This window comes from Rutidosis leptorrhynchoides, chromosome 8, assembly GCF_046630445.1.
Source record: "Rutidosis leptorrhynchoides isolate AG116_Rl617_1_P2 chromosome 8, CSIRO_AGI_Rlap_v1, whole genome shotgun sequence".
NCBI classification, from domain to species: domain Eukaryota; kingdom Viridiplantae; phylum Streptophyta; class Magnoliopsida; order Asterales; family Asteraceae; genus Rutidosis; species Rutidosis leptorrhynchoides.
Window position 1 is genome coordinate 323,047,992 of NC_092340.1, and position 15,494 is coordinate 323,063,485.

At 31.3% G+C, this 15,494-nt stretch overlaps 1 protein-coding gene across 1 annotated transcript; it reads right to left on the minus strand.

The window, feature by feature from the left end:
- Nucleotides 1–9,482: 9,482 nt before the first annotated feature.
- LOC139861081 (nicotinate phosphoribosyltransferase 2-like) lies at nucleotides 9,483–11,020 on the minus strand. The gene is made up of 4 exons (XM_071849381.1): nucleotides 10,636–11,020; nucleotides 10,048–10,154; nucleotides 9,828–9,940; nucleotides 9,483–9,731 (listed from the first exon to the last, which is right to left on the minus strand). Exons 1-4 carry the CDS (start codon nucleotides 10,692–10,694, stop codon nucleotides 9,600–9,602), a joined length of 411 nt encoding a protein of 136 aa, XP_071705482.1. The 5' UTR covers nucleotides 10,695–11,020; the 3' UTR covers nucleotides 9,483–9,599.
- Nucleotides 11,021–15,494: the final 4,474 nt, after the last annotated feature.

Below are 15,494 nucleotides of genomic sequence, written 5' to 3' on the forward strand. Positions count from 1 at the left end.
GTCCGACACGTTATAAGACCATAATTAAAAGCATGTCAGGGGACATTGCCTTAACAGTTGCTTGTTCAACGCTTTCCTTTACAACCTGACGGTAGTTTACCGAAAGGTAATATACGGAGCAAATATACTGGACGTGTTGCTTTCCTAATACAAGGTTAGCAAGTGGGTGACACAAAACCGCAAGTTTTGAGCTAAAATTTTCAAATCTAAAACCCACCAAACCCACAAAAATATTTTGCAAACACCGGTGAAGGGTTATTCCGGAAAACTTATCTAGGGTAAAAACTGGATTTAATTTTCAAAAGATCAAATGTTTTCATAAAGATCCAATTTCCTTAAAGGATCTAAATTTTATAGTCATGTGGGACTGTAAACCACATCGTTACTACCATTGTTTATACCGCCGTAAAGAAATCACTGATGTACAAAGTGTGAAGAATAAAGAAGTGATTCTAGTTTTTCAAGACTATATTGCTTGAGGACAAGCAACGCTCAAGTGTGGGAATATTTGATAATGCTAAACACGAACATATATTTCATAGCATTATTCCTCAAGAAAGACAAGCTTTTAGTTGCAATTGTCCTATTTACAAGTGATATTCGTTTAAATAATAAAAGGTGAAGACAAAAGACAGATTCGACGAATTGAAGATGCAAACGACCAAAAAGCTCAAAAGTACAAAATACAATCAAAGAGGTTCCAATTATTGATAAGAAACGTCTCGAAATTACAAGAGTACAAGATTCAAAACGCAAAGTACATACAAAATACCAACGAAAATCACCGAAAACTCCAACTTAATCAGTTTTGGATCCGCGTTTTCGATTTCTTTAATTTGACCGGGCGATTCGTGATCCCATCAATCTTATCTAAATATGTGAACCCCTTTACCATTCTGATTAGGAAAAGAATTTATCAAAACACTTGATGATTTGTCACTACTTGTAGGTTGGGGAATATTCCTCGATCAGCCAAAGAAATACTTTTGAAGATATATAACTCGAAGAAACCGTGGATTGCTTGGTCGTATTGTTTCGAAGAATAAATATGCATGCTTGGGTACCTTCACACTGTCTTTGAAGTCAATGGTACGTTGGCACCAACAGGAACATTATTATCAAGAGAAGGTAAAACTGAACCAAGAACATTAGCACAAGATAGGATGATTACTAGTATGATCATCAACGAGAAGATTATATCTTCATCCGATGATGTAGACGAATTCTACTTTAAAAATTCTCGGCAGTTCTACACACCCTTGCTGAAGTTGCTTAATCACCTACACCTGTATCAACCAAGATACCAATTCAGAGAGCCGAATATAAGCATATCTCCACTCGTTGCATCATCCTTTGAAACATCCGACTCGTCATCTACGTCACCATGATCACTGATAATGCTAAAAACGAACATATATTTCATAGCATTATTCCTCAAGAAAGACAAGCTTTTAGTTGCAATTGTCCTATTTACAAGTGATATTCGTTTAAATAATAAAAGGTGAAGACAAAAGACAGATTCGACGAATTGAAGATGCAAACGACCAAAAAGCTCAAAAGTACAAAATACAATCAAAGAGGTTCCAATTATTGATAAGAAACGTCTCGAAATTACAAGAGTACAAGATTCAAAACGCAAAGTACAAGATATTAAATTGTACGCAAGGACGTTCAAAAATCCGGAACCGGGACCAGAGTCAACTCTCAACGCTCGACGCAATGGACTAAAAATTACAAGTCAACTATGCACATGAATATAATATAATATATAATTAATTCTTAAAATTAATATATATGTTATATTATATATAAACCGTCGGCAAATTAAAAGACAAAATGGTGTGAGCAGGTTTTACGAACTCCGCGACTTGCGGAGTTTGAAGAATAAAAATCCCGCGACTCGCGGAGCCCCAATTTCAAAAACTGCCTATAAAAGCAAACGCAGTTTGATCGTAAAAAAATATCAATATATCCTATCTCTCTATCTCACAAACGTAATATCTATATATATTATAATTTTAATTTTAATTTTAATTTTAATTCTAATAATAAGGGTGTGTTAGCGAATGTTGTAAGGGTGTAAGTCGAAATTCTGTCCGTGTAACGGTACGCTATTTTTAATCATTGTAAGTTATGTTCAACCTTTTTAATTTAATGTCTCGTAGCTAAGTTATTATTATGCTTATTTAATCCGAAGTAATCATGATGTTGGGCTAATTACTAAAATTGGGTAATTGGGCTTTGTACCATAATTGGGGTTTGGATAAAAGAACGACACTTGTGGAAATTAGACTATGGGCTATTAATGGGTTTTATATTAACTAAACAATACCTTGTTAATTTAATATACAAACTTATAATTTGACGTATTTATATATATCTACATACGCTTGACTGGGTACGGTGGGCGGGATATCTATAAAATACCCATAATTATTCATTTTACCGGACACGGAACTGGATTAATAGTTAATAGACTTGTTAAAACAGGGGTGAATTACATTCAAGGGTAATTGGTGTAATTGTTAACAAAGTAGTAAAACCTTGGTTTACACGCAGTCGATAACCTGGTGTATTCATTAAACAAAGTATTAAAACCTTGTTACAATTCGAATCCCCAATTAGTTGGAATATTTGACTTCGGGAATAAGAATAATTTGACGAAGGCTTTCGCTCTTTATATTTATGACTGATGGACTATTATGGACAAATCCGTATGGACATATTAAATAATCCAGGACAAAGAACAATTAACCCATGGGCATAAAACTAAAATCAACACGTCAAACATCATGATTACGGAAGTTTAAATAAGCATAATTCTTTTATTTCATATTTGATTTCCTTTATTTTATATTTAATTGCACTTCTAATTATCGCACTTTTATTTATTGTTATTGTATTTAATTGCACTTTTAATTATCGTACTTTTTAATTATCGAAATTTTATTTTATCGCACTTTTATTTATTGCAATTTCATTATCGTTATTTATTTTATGCTTTAAATTAAGTCTTTTTATTTATTTAATATTTTACATTAGGTTTTAACTGCGGCTAAAATTTTTAAAATCGACAAACCGGTCATTAAACGGTAAAAACCCCCCTTTATAATAATAATATTACTTATATATATATTTGTATTTTTATAAATTAAAACTAATATAGCGTTAAGCTTTGTTTAAAAGATTCCCTGTGGAACGAACCGGACTTACTAAAAACTACACTACTGTACGATTAGGTACACTGCCTATAAGTGTTGTAGCAAGGTTTAAGTAAATCCATTCTATAAATAAATAAATATCTTGTGTAAAATTGTATCGTATTTAATAGTATTTCCTTGTAAAATTTAAAAGCTATTTTATATACACCTCGCATAACATCATGAGTTAATATGATATTAATCTCATTTGCTTTTCGGTTTGATCTAAAATAAGTAATCTCTAAAACTATTAGGAACCACATATTCTTCGCAGAATATTAATGAAGTTATGGATCAATACTTCATCGTTCATTGTTGTTGGTACTCCTTGGTATCTATGGTGCGTATGATGTTGATGTTCGAGGTATAGATTGTGATGTTGAGGTGTGCGATGTTGAAACTTGGGTTGTTGATAAAATCGGTGTTGATGTTGGTGGTACTGTTGGTGTTGGTGATGTTGCTGAAGCTGGTAATTTTTGCACCATAATTTCCAAAGCCACTACTCGAGCGCGAAGTTTGTTGACTTCTTCTATTACTCCGGGATGATTGGCGGTTGGAACAAACAGATGAATAAGGTTTAGGATTGTAGATAATATATAATCGTTGCGAGATATCCTGGAAATGAGAGTGAAAATGATGGTTCGAACTGGTTTGCCGGTAAGTACTTCAGGTTCTTTGCCAATAAGGCAATATGGTTGGTGGAAGGAATCACTTCTTCGCATCTCCATTGATTAAATTTACTTTGTAACCATTCTCAATTCATTCTGAATTTATGATGGCTAATTGGTTGACCCATTCCGGTTACGCTGCTTTCAGAGCTCGAGTGAAAATCCATATCGGAATCCGAGGAACTTGAACTGGTTGCAGAATTCATCTTACACGGTTAGATAAAAGATTTTTGATATGAATTGATTCTCGGATATCGGATGATATTCTATCTACATAGAATACCTATATATAGTACAGAAGATCCCGTAGATTACAGAGGGAATTAAGGAAACGTGTCCGACATGGTCTAATGTGATGGAATATGGATTCGTCTGTACATCATCTATGCAATAATTGCAATAAGACGTGTCGAGACTGAAAATGATAGGTAGATATTTCTCGACAAAGAATGGTAAATAAAACTTTTGATATGTAGACCAGGTTCAAGTCTAGACTCATTAATGTATCCTAACAACTACTAGGTCGAAGTCCAGACTCATTAATGCATTCTAATAACTACATGTTAGAAACACTAATGCAAGACCTGGTTCGCTAAGACCACCGCTCTGATACCAACAGAAATGTCCCGTTCATATCGATTATAAACGTTTCATATTAATTGATCTCTTTGCGAGGTTTTGACCTCTATATGAGACGTTTTTCAAAGACTGCATTCGTTTTTAAAACAAACCATAACCTTTATTTTATCGACAAGGTTAAAAAGACACCACCTAGATTATCAAGAAATGATAATCTAAAAATATCACGCTTACACACTACCAATACATATTGGTTTACAATATTAATATGTTACAACAAAGTAAATCTCGAATGCAGTTTTAAACAATATTATACAATCATGCTGACACCGAATCTTGTCCATATTTTAGCATGCAACAGCGGAAGCTCTTAATAATCACCTGAGAATAAACATGCTTTAAACGTCAACAAAAATGTTGGTGAGTTATAGGTTTAACCTATATATTTATCAAATCGTAATAATAGACCACAAGATTTCATATTTCAATATACATCCCATACATAGAGATAAAAATCATTCATATGGTGAATACCTGGTAACCGACATTAACAAGATGCATATAAGAATATCCCCTATCATTCCGGAAAATCCATCAGACATGATAAAAAACGAATTCGAAGTACTAAAGCATCCGATACTTTGGATGGGGTTCGTTAGGCCCAATAGATCTATCTTTGGGATTCACGTCAATTAGTAGATCGGTTTACTAATTCTTAGGCTACCAAGCAAAAGGAGCATATTCGGCTTCGATCATTCACCCATATAATGTAGTTTCAATTACTCGTGTCTATTTTGTAAAATATTTATAAAACTGCATGTATTCTCATCCCAAAAATATTAGATTTTAAAAGTGGGACTATAACTCACTTTCACAGATTTTTTACTTCGTCGAGAAGTAAGACTTGGCCACTGGTCAATTCACGAACCTATAACAAATATGTACATATATATCAAAGTATGTTCAAAATATATATTTACAACATTTTTATTACGTTTTAATGATTTGGGTTTATTAAGTCAGCTGTCCTCGTTAGTAACCTACAACTAGTTGTCCACAGTTAGATGTACAGAAATAAATCGATATATATTATCTTGAATCAATCCACGACCCAGTGTATACACGTCTCAGGCTAGATCACAACTCAAAGTATATATATATTTGGAATCAACCTCAACCCTGTATAGCTAACTCAAACATTACTGCATATAGAGTGTCTATGGTTGTTCCAAATAATATATATACATGGGACGATATGATATGTCAAAACATTTGTATACGTGTCTATGGTATCCCAAGATTACATAATATATTAGAATATATGTATTATACAATATAAGTTAGCTAGGATATGATTAATATAGATTTGTTACCAATTTTCACGTAGCTACAACAAGCAAAATTATCCAATCTTGTTTTACCCATAACTTCTTCGTTTTAAATCCGTTTTGAGTGATTCAAGTTGCTATGGTTTCATATTGAACCTAAGTTTATGAATCTAAACAGAAAAAGTATAAGTTTATAGTCGGAAATACATGTTACAATTCAATATTATAAGAGGTAGTCATTTCAGTCGAAAGAACGACGTCTTGATGACCATTTTGAAAAACATGCTTCCACTTTGAGTTTAACTATGATTTTTGGATATAGTTTCATGTTCATAAGAAAAATAATTTTCCCAGAAGAACAACTTTTAAATCAAAGTTTATCATAGTTTTTAATTAACTAACCCAAAACAGCCCAATTCATCTAAATGGCCTAAAGGGAAAAATAAAAACATGTGGCCCAGATTTCATCACAAGTCCAAGTAGAATTACATAAAATATCTCGGATAGTGGGCACTGTTAACGACTCAGAAGGGAAAGAAAGAGGTTTACCGATGCCAGCTATATACGTCGGCCATGAACTCTAAATTGTTCCACCTGCTCTTTAAATAATAAGACATAAAGTGGCATTCTCAAAAACCAAGTTGGTAATTATTCTAATCATGTTCATTCTTTCATCACCACTTTCGTATTTTTATTGTTTTCGTCATACAGTAGCCAAAATTCTCAGATGATTTCGTGGTTGTGTGGTGTATGATCAGATACCAAAAAATAAAATAAAAATTGAAGCAATAGGTTTGAATCGTGGTTTACATAACAGATGTAGAGAGAGAGGTGGTGACGGTTTGAAGATGGTGTCACGATGGTGGTTTAAGGTGGCTTGAGGTTGTGGGTGATGGTGGCAGTTGTGGTGTGGCCATCGGTACCACATGAGGGGAAGAAGAAAATGTGTTTGCACTCGGTTCCCATCGAGCTTGTTTTGGTCGATCCTAGAAGGAAAAGATAAAGAGGAGAGAGATGAGAAAGTGGTGAAGGTGAAGTGGTGGATCATGATCATATTTGAACGAGGCAGTGGTGGTGGTTAAATGGACCGAAGGTTGTTTCGGTTAGTACTCAGATGCAACATGTTGGTTTCTAAAGGCCTACGAGTTGGTGATGAAAGGGTGTGTTTTTCTCTAATAATCTCTCATGTATGTGCATATATGGATATAGTAAAAGATATTATGTAACTAAATATAGACTAAGGATATGATAGATGAATGAGTCTGGTAACAACAAAGCAAAATTGTACGTTCTTGGCTCAGTAAATTAAAAAAGGTGATGGGTTGTGTTTAAGAGAAGACAGAAAGCAGAATGAAGGAAGTATAAAAGTTGAGGTGGATTGCTAACAGAATTTGAATACATCTGTGATTGAATTGTGATTTGTAGGATTTTGATTTTGATATCTAACAAACTGAAGACATGGTTTCAATCAAGAGGAATTTAGAAAGTAGAAAAAGGACAGAAAATAAACTAAAAAAAAAATAAAGTAGAAAGGTACTGCAAACAGATTTTGGTTTGTATGGATAATCGGTTTTTGACATGGAATCAAATTAGAGACAGGATTAAGAATCTAGCACAGTTGATCGATACATGTAACAAATTGTACGATTTGTTTGATTCTTTTATAATTTTATAGTAAATACAATTAATTAATAAATTTATTATTATTAATAATAATTATAATAATAAATTATAATGATACTAATAATTATAGTAATTATATTATTACTGATAATGATAATAGATTGTATAAATTTTTACATCGTTAATATTCAGTATAAATAAAAAAAATGGAACTAATAATAATAGTAGTAGGAATAATAATAATAATGATAATAATATCAATAATAATAATAATTGTATTACTAATAATAATAAGTAGTGATATTAAAAATCATAAAATTAATAATTTTAATAAGTTTACTAATAACAATCATAATAAAACAATAAAAATAATATGTTTATTAGTACTAATAATAATAATAATACTACTTATAATAATATTAATGATAATAAGAATATTAATAGTTTTGATAATATACCTACTTATATCAAATTTCGTATATATATATATATATATATATATATATATATATATATATATATATATATATATATATATATATATATATATATATATATATATATACACACTTTATATAGTAATATTATGATAAAATAATGATACTAATATTAACATAGCAATTATAATCTTAACTTGTAATTACATATAATATATTAACATTACATATTAATAATTATGTAACATTCATATAACTTATTCGAATATTTATTTCAATAAACATAGTATTTTAGTTATGTACAAAAATCATATATATATATATATATATATATATATATATATATATATATATATATATATATATATATATATATATTGTTCACATATTTATTTACCAGCAATTGTTCGTGAATCGTCGGGAATAGTCAAAGGTTAAATGCATTCATGTAATCTATTCCAAAATTTTTGAGACTCAGCTTTACTGACTTTGCTTATCGTGTCGAAATCATAATCAGATTAGGTTTAAATTTAGTCGGAAATTTCCGGGTCTTCACAAATACTCTTTATGAAAATAAACAATTTGGTCCGTAGTTGTATTCGATATATGTATTACATTGTAATTGCAATCCAATCCAACTCCATTCCAATACCCCTTTTAAAACATAAAGCAAAATGAAGAACTTATGTATTGGAAAAGATCCAAAAAGAAGTAAAGAAAATTTAACATACCTCTTAATAATCAATTTCTTTCAAACTTCTCGAATCAAAACTCTCTCCTTTATATGCTACTGTCCCATTTTTACCCTTTTGTTATTCATTAATCTTTTGGTACGATCTAAAAATACCACCATAATAAGCTTCAAAATACCAAATAAACATCAAATAAAATCTTTATAAAAAAATTAAAATCAAACTATAAATAGGTTTGCAAGAACACTGAACTGAACAGTACATTACACTTTACATACCTTAATAATCCTTTAAGAATAAAATAGAGGCAAGAACATAACAGTAAAATTACGGGTATGTTAAAAAAACTGATTAACAAAGTTACTATGAAACAAAACTATAGATGACTCAACTTAGCAAAATCATATAAATTAACGTAACCAATGAGAAAATTTCGATCAAACCAAAGTAGTAGAGAACTTTATGTCGAAACAGAATCATTTGATACTTGAGCTCTAGCATATTAAAACACATTATATTTATATTTAGAGACTTAGAGTTGCATTTTTTCAAAAGTTAAGCCATTGTAATTTTTTTTGCTTTTAATTGGATTGTTAGTAAAAGCAAATGTAACATTAGTTGGAACTCTTGGCATGTCAAACCATTGTAATTGTTAAGCCCCCTTCCTAGCGCCTTGCAAGGAGGGTGTGGTTCGGTTTGGTAATAAAATCTCAGTTGTTCCAAAAAAAAAAAAGAGTAGTTTTCATAAAATAATAGTTTAGTTGACTTGGGCTAAATATCCATTCATTTCTGAAAGGAAAAACTTAATACCACAAACAAATACTAACAAAGTATCTATGCCATGCTCTATACGAAGTTCAAACAAAATAGTTTTAAAAAAGTACATAGTTCATCTCTAACCCATTATGTATTACATCATCAGATTACAAAAGCCATAACTGATCAGTCATGGATTATGGTTAAAACAAAAATAAGTAACATAACCACTAATTAAAGGAGCTACTGAAACACATACGATTATAAGAACAAGGATATAATCGGAAAGTAAAAGAAAAAAAAAGAACGAATACAATTACCTGTAAAACGTTACTAAATACCCCTGTAATGCGTAAAACCTAAAACAAAGTTCATGAACAACACACACATACAAATTATTTAGCCATAGAAACTGAATGAGCTCATACAACTTTGTGCTTACACTAACCTACAACACGAAAATCATTACAATAGTCAATTGTTTTATCTATAGTTGAAAATTTACTTTTTACAATACTTGCATTGAATGTAACATGTTACATACCTTGTAGGGTGTTGGATTCAATCTCCTCATGTGATCCGTTTGCATTTGCTCCAATTGCTTCATACAATGATCTCTTATCTGCTTAAGTGTTGGCAATTCTTCTCTAGCTTTGTCTTCACATATTTATATACATATTAATCACAGTGTGTATGTGCATATATGTATCGGGTTGACCAAAAGTTATAAAGAATCAAAATAACATAAAACGATGAAGTCTCACCTGCACTACCAGGCCAATAACACTTCATAAGCTCCTCAACACGCTGTAAAAGGCTGAAGTCTCTTCGATTCATTAAACGGGTGTTGGCACAAAATCCTTTAGCCTTCCTATACTTAAACAAGTAGGTGCAACATATTAACACTTTCCCTTTATAACTTTAAATTCAACAGTTTGTTGCACAATGTTAATTGTATATAGGTTGGTAAATAAACCATGATTCTCGACAAGGTGTAAATCAATATATACTGCATATGCGTTACTCCTTATGCAATCAACCTTAACGACTATCAAACACTAAACCTAGTTACACAAATTTAATCCATATATACTGCATATGCATTACTCCTCAACTATTAAACAAAATCATAACCTAAGTAAACAAAATCGATCCAGATATAAATATGCACATACATGTATGATACATCAACCCTATCTATCCACATAGACACAGTCAAACAGTTCAGCTGATCAAATTTAAACATAAAAAAAATAAGGCCTACTTACTAATCTATCTATATATACTATATAGTATTCAAATTAAATTGAAGCTAATTGAACGTGAATAATAATTAACAACTGATACGTTACCGGTTAACCGCTTGCAGTAGCACGGAAGATGAAATCGAAAAACGAATTGTTGACGGCATCGGTAATATTTGTACAAATGGTATAAAATTACACACATATGGCTTCACAAATTTCCACCCAGTAGGGTAACATCAATATCAATTACATTCAAGATCGGCAACATGATTAATCGATTATTTATTGTGTGTTGCATTTAATCGATTGGATACACGTACACTGAATGAATCGAAGGTATTTATTCTCCACGAGTACAAATCGGATCGAACACTTTTCCGATTGAATCATTTGAGTTTTAGGGTTTTTAGGCGATGGGTTGTAGAGGCGCCGTAGGAGAAGAGGGGCCTAAGAAATCTGGGCGGTTTATGTTTTTGGATTCCTCGTACGTATTTTGCCAGCGTGGATATTGGAATTGTTAATTATTGTTAATTGTGCCACAGGCATCTTGCCTCAGTGGTAGCAGGTTTACCTGCTTGTGAGAGACACCCGGGTTCGAGTCTCGATAGCGGCGGGATTTTCCCCGAATTCCTGATCTTGCTCCGCATGGAAGGGTCAAGGGTCACGGTTTCCTCCGAGTGCGTGCGTGCGCGACTAACCTCTAACCTGCCGTTCAAAAAAAAAAAATTATTGTTAATTGTGATTAAGTTAATGATTAACACGTCACCAGGGTTAATTAAGGTAAAATAATGGATTGACACGTCAGCTTAATCATGACGATTTATAGTATGTAATAGATAGATAGATAGATAGATAGATAGATAATAGATATTAATGAACTTCTAACCATTTAACCAAACATTACCTTTAAAGTAAATAAAATTTAAACTTAATTAAGTTATGTCATAAATAATAGCAAGAGTTATAATTTTTTCATTTTCCTTAAATTAAATACCTCATTTTTCCTATTCCTTTCATTTTTCTTGAGTTATTACATTTTCTCCTATAAATACTCAATTTTCATCTACACATTACTCACATTTCATAAATGAAAGTGTGAAACTCATCATCAACATCACTTATATAAGTTGATTTGTTCTTCTAATGTCCATTTCATGATTCACATAACGTTATGTGTATTGCGTTATCACTTCATTAAAATATTATTATTGTACATATAATGTTTTTCTTCGGTTTTTGTAGTTTTTTTTTATCATCTCTAAGTCATTTGGAGTTCATCTATAGATGTATAATTTCGTGTACAATTTTGTTTATAGTTAAATAAATAGTATGTTTTCTTTAGTATTTCTACGGAGTATTAAGTTGGTTTTAGAGATTTCATTTAAGTATTATTAGCATTTGCATTTTAGTTTTCAAATTATTATTTGTTGCATCTCTTAACTAACAATCAAGATATATTCACTTTTCAATTCAAAATTATTGTTTCTTCCTTAATCTTTTTCATAAACACACACACACAAACACACACTATATATATATATATATATATATATATATATATATATATATATATATATATATATATATATATATATATATATATATATATATATATATAAATAAACAAATTTGAATTAGATTTGTGTTTAAAAATATTGGTATAGTTTAAGACCGAATGCATCGGATAATCAACTTTGTTAATATAGTTAATCATTATAAACGAAATAATAATAAGTAACCTATATTATATTTAACATGTATAATATTTAACTTTGTTAGAAAAGAAAATGAAAAGTTTTATGTAGAAACATTAGTAACTTCAAATGGGGAATAAGAACACACATTCAAGTAAAATGATATAATAATCTTCACAATAGTAGTGAAGCATCAACACAACTCAACTCAAAGTTAGATGGTTCGAATAGTGATGAAGATTTAAATAAGGTACGTTGAGTTTGTATTTTATTGTGTATATGTGATATGTGAAGTTTTTGATTCATATATTTACATGTGTTTATGATATCTAAAAAGTATATTGCATCTAGAAATTGAAGGCCATAACATAGTTTTGTATTTGCATGACAAAAATATTCGATGCAAAAACAATACGGTTGTGTAAGATTCAAACAATGTAGTGGTAAATTAGTTTGTGTGATACTTTGATTTTCAACGAGTCACAAATAAGAAGCACAATCGACATTTATATGTTATTGGGGTTTTTTTTAATAACAATCATATATGTGATTATATAAATTTGAACATAGTCTTAGTTGTACCGAAAAATAAAATAGTTAATTAATACGCAAATATTAGAATGAAAAAAAGAACCCGTGCATCGCACGGACATTACTCCTAGTTAAAATATTATTTGTGACACCATCCATCTCTAATTTCTCACTATTACATCCATCTCATATGTATTAAACAAGCACGACATCCTAGAGAAAATAAATTGTCTAAAAACGTTGTTAAAAATTTAAGGGTAATTGACTGAAATACACTTTTTTAAAACTTTTGTCACAAAATACACTTTCTTAAAAAAAAATTGCCACTATACACCATTGAGTCGACCAACGTTTTGGTCGACCACCATATACCTTGGTCGACCACCTCATTTTTCAAGGTGGTCGACCAAGCTTCATTGAGTTTCCGGTCGACCACCGTGTAAACATGGTCGACTACCTCTCATTTTTTCATGGTCGACTACCCCAACAAGAAAAAATGTGGGCGACCCAATACATGGTCGACTACCAAAAATTGGTCATAGAGATTTGTGGTGTTAATAGACTTGCACGGATTTTGCAGATTTCGGGATGCGTGAAATCTGAATTCAGGGAAGTCGACCAACTCATTGGTCTCCCGCGTTGTTTTTTTGCTTTGTGGTTGACCATGTGTAATTGAGGTGGTAGTCGACCATGTTTACATGGTAGTCGACCATGCTCTGAATGAAGTTTGGTCGACCACCTTGAAAAATGAGGTGGTCGACCAAGTTAAAAGGGTAGTCGACATATTGTTGGTCGACCTAATGGTGTAAAAAAACAATTTTTTTTTCAAAAAGTATATTTTGAACGAAAATTAAAAAAAAAAAAGTATTTTGGCGAATATCCCAAAATTTAAATATTTTGACCAACTTAGTAATTGTTTAATTAACAATACTAAGTTAGAGATTCAAATCTACACTTCTCAACTCTTTTATTAAACGTATATCAACAATCAAAATGAACTATATGGATAGTTGCATGTGCTTAATTTGCGTTGCCTACTTGGCTTACCAAACTTTTCTATCAAATTACCAAACTTTAGGCCGCTCAAACAGTAATTAACAATCACGCAGGCTTGCCCGAGTAGCCATTGAATTGAATTGACCAATGAAGCACACAATTCGAGTTCGATTCACTATTATAAAAAAGAAAAACAGTATTTAGTGAAATTTTCTTACGCCATTCACTACTATAAAAACCTAGTTAGAGGTGAAATGGTTATAACAAAAAATTTAACTTTCATTTTTGAGCTTTAACATTCCAAAATGAACAAAAACTCAATTACAGTAGTAGTTGCATTAATTATGCTACTCATCATTGTCTGCAAATCAGGTGTTTAAAATAATTTATATAGAACCCTTTCATTTTGATATCTATTTAATTATATTTTGTTACTACTTCAATTCAGTTTATTTGTACTCAGGGCCGTCTCGCTAATTTCGGAGGCCCTGTTCGAAACTTAAAATGGACCCCTATAAATGTTAATTTTTTCAATACGTATAATATATAATACTATGATAGCATAATTAATAAAATTAAAAATTTTCAAAACAACCGCTGCAAAGTGTTATTCTCAAATAGTTGTCAACTCGTTATAGTTATACTATTGTTTATATAAGACCGTAATCCTAACATTTTTTGTAACGAAGTAATTGGTCAACTCTTTATAGTCAATACGCTCATTATATTGTTTTTAATACCTATAAATGTCAATTTACTAAGTCTTTCTTGTTAGATGATAGACCGCAAGTAAGATATTCCGTTACGATGTACGAATAAATGAATTATATTATATAGGTTTTTCAAAATTTGGGGGCCCTTAAAAATTTGGGGCCCTGTGCGACTGCACACTTCGCACATGCACCGAAGACACCCCTGTTTGTACTAAAGCATTTATTTTATAAACTTGTTCTTATAATTATTCAACTAGTTATCTGTTTTCTTTTGAACTTCAGTTAATTTAGTGTTTAGGTATATTTATTGACAACTTGCTTCATATGAGTTTCTATCTTTATGGTGTCTCATTAGCTTATTATAATTCTAATCATCGAAGGGCCTTTGTCCCAGTCAAGGTTGGAGAACTCGGATCTCGGGGAGATCTCGTTTGGACTTTTTTAGGGGGATCTCGGCATCTCGGAATAATCTCGGGGAGATCTTGGACGTTGACTTACGTTGACTTTGTAGTTTTTTTAATAAAAATATACATAAAAACATAAATATATGTATATTTATATACTTTTTTACGAGATTTTAAAAAAATATCTGAGAAATGAGTGAGAAAATCTTAGAAATTACGAATTTTACAAGAAAATCTTACAAACTAGTAAGAAAATCCGAGAAATCGTGGCTTTGACTAAGTTTAACCCCGTTGACTGAGAAATCTCGGGAGATGAACATCTCGTCTCGGTTGCCTTCTAAAAACGAGATCTCGGGGGAGATCTCGGGGAGATCTCGGAAGATTTACAACACTGGTCCCAGCAGTATCGTGGTGGCCCGGTTGAGGGTTTAAGTCCAGCATAGGACATATTCGTGAATTATTGTATATGTATCCGTGTTAATGGCTGTGTGAATAAACATTTGGATCAAATCATTTTCAGCTAGCTAAATATAATATGCATATTTTGTATAGATAACTTAAGACCGATGATTAACTGTGAAGTCGAAAGAACGCTGAATTGTGATCCTCTTAAACCTAATGATGTT

Coding starts and splice junctions, on each gene's coding strand:
- LOC139861081 (XM_071849381.1), bottom strand. CDS start 10,694: ATGCCGTCAACAATTCGTTTTTCGATTTCATCTTCCGTGCTACTGCAA. Junction 9,941..10,047: donor TTATTGGCCTGGTAGTGCAG/GTGAGACTTCAT, acceptor AAATATGTGAAG/ACAAAGCTAGAGAAGAATTG. Junction 9,732..9,827: donor TGAATCCAACACCCTACAAG/GTATGTAACATG, acceptor TTCGTGTTGTAG/GTTAGTGTAAGCACAAAGTT.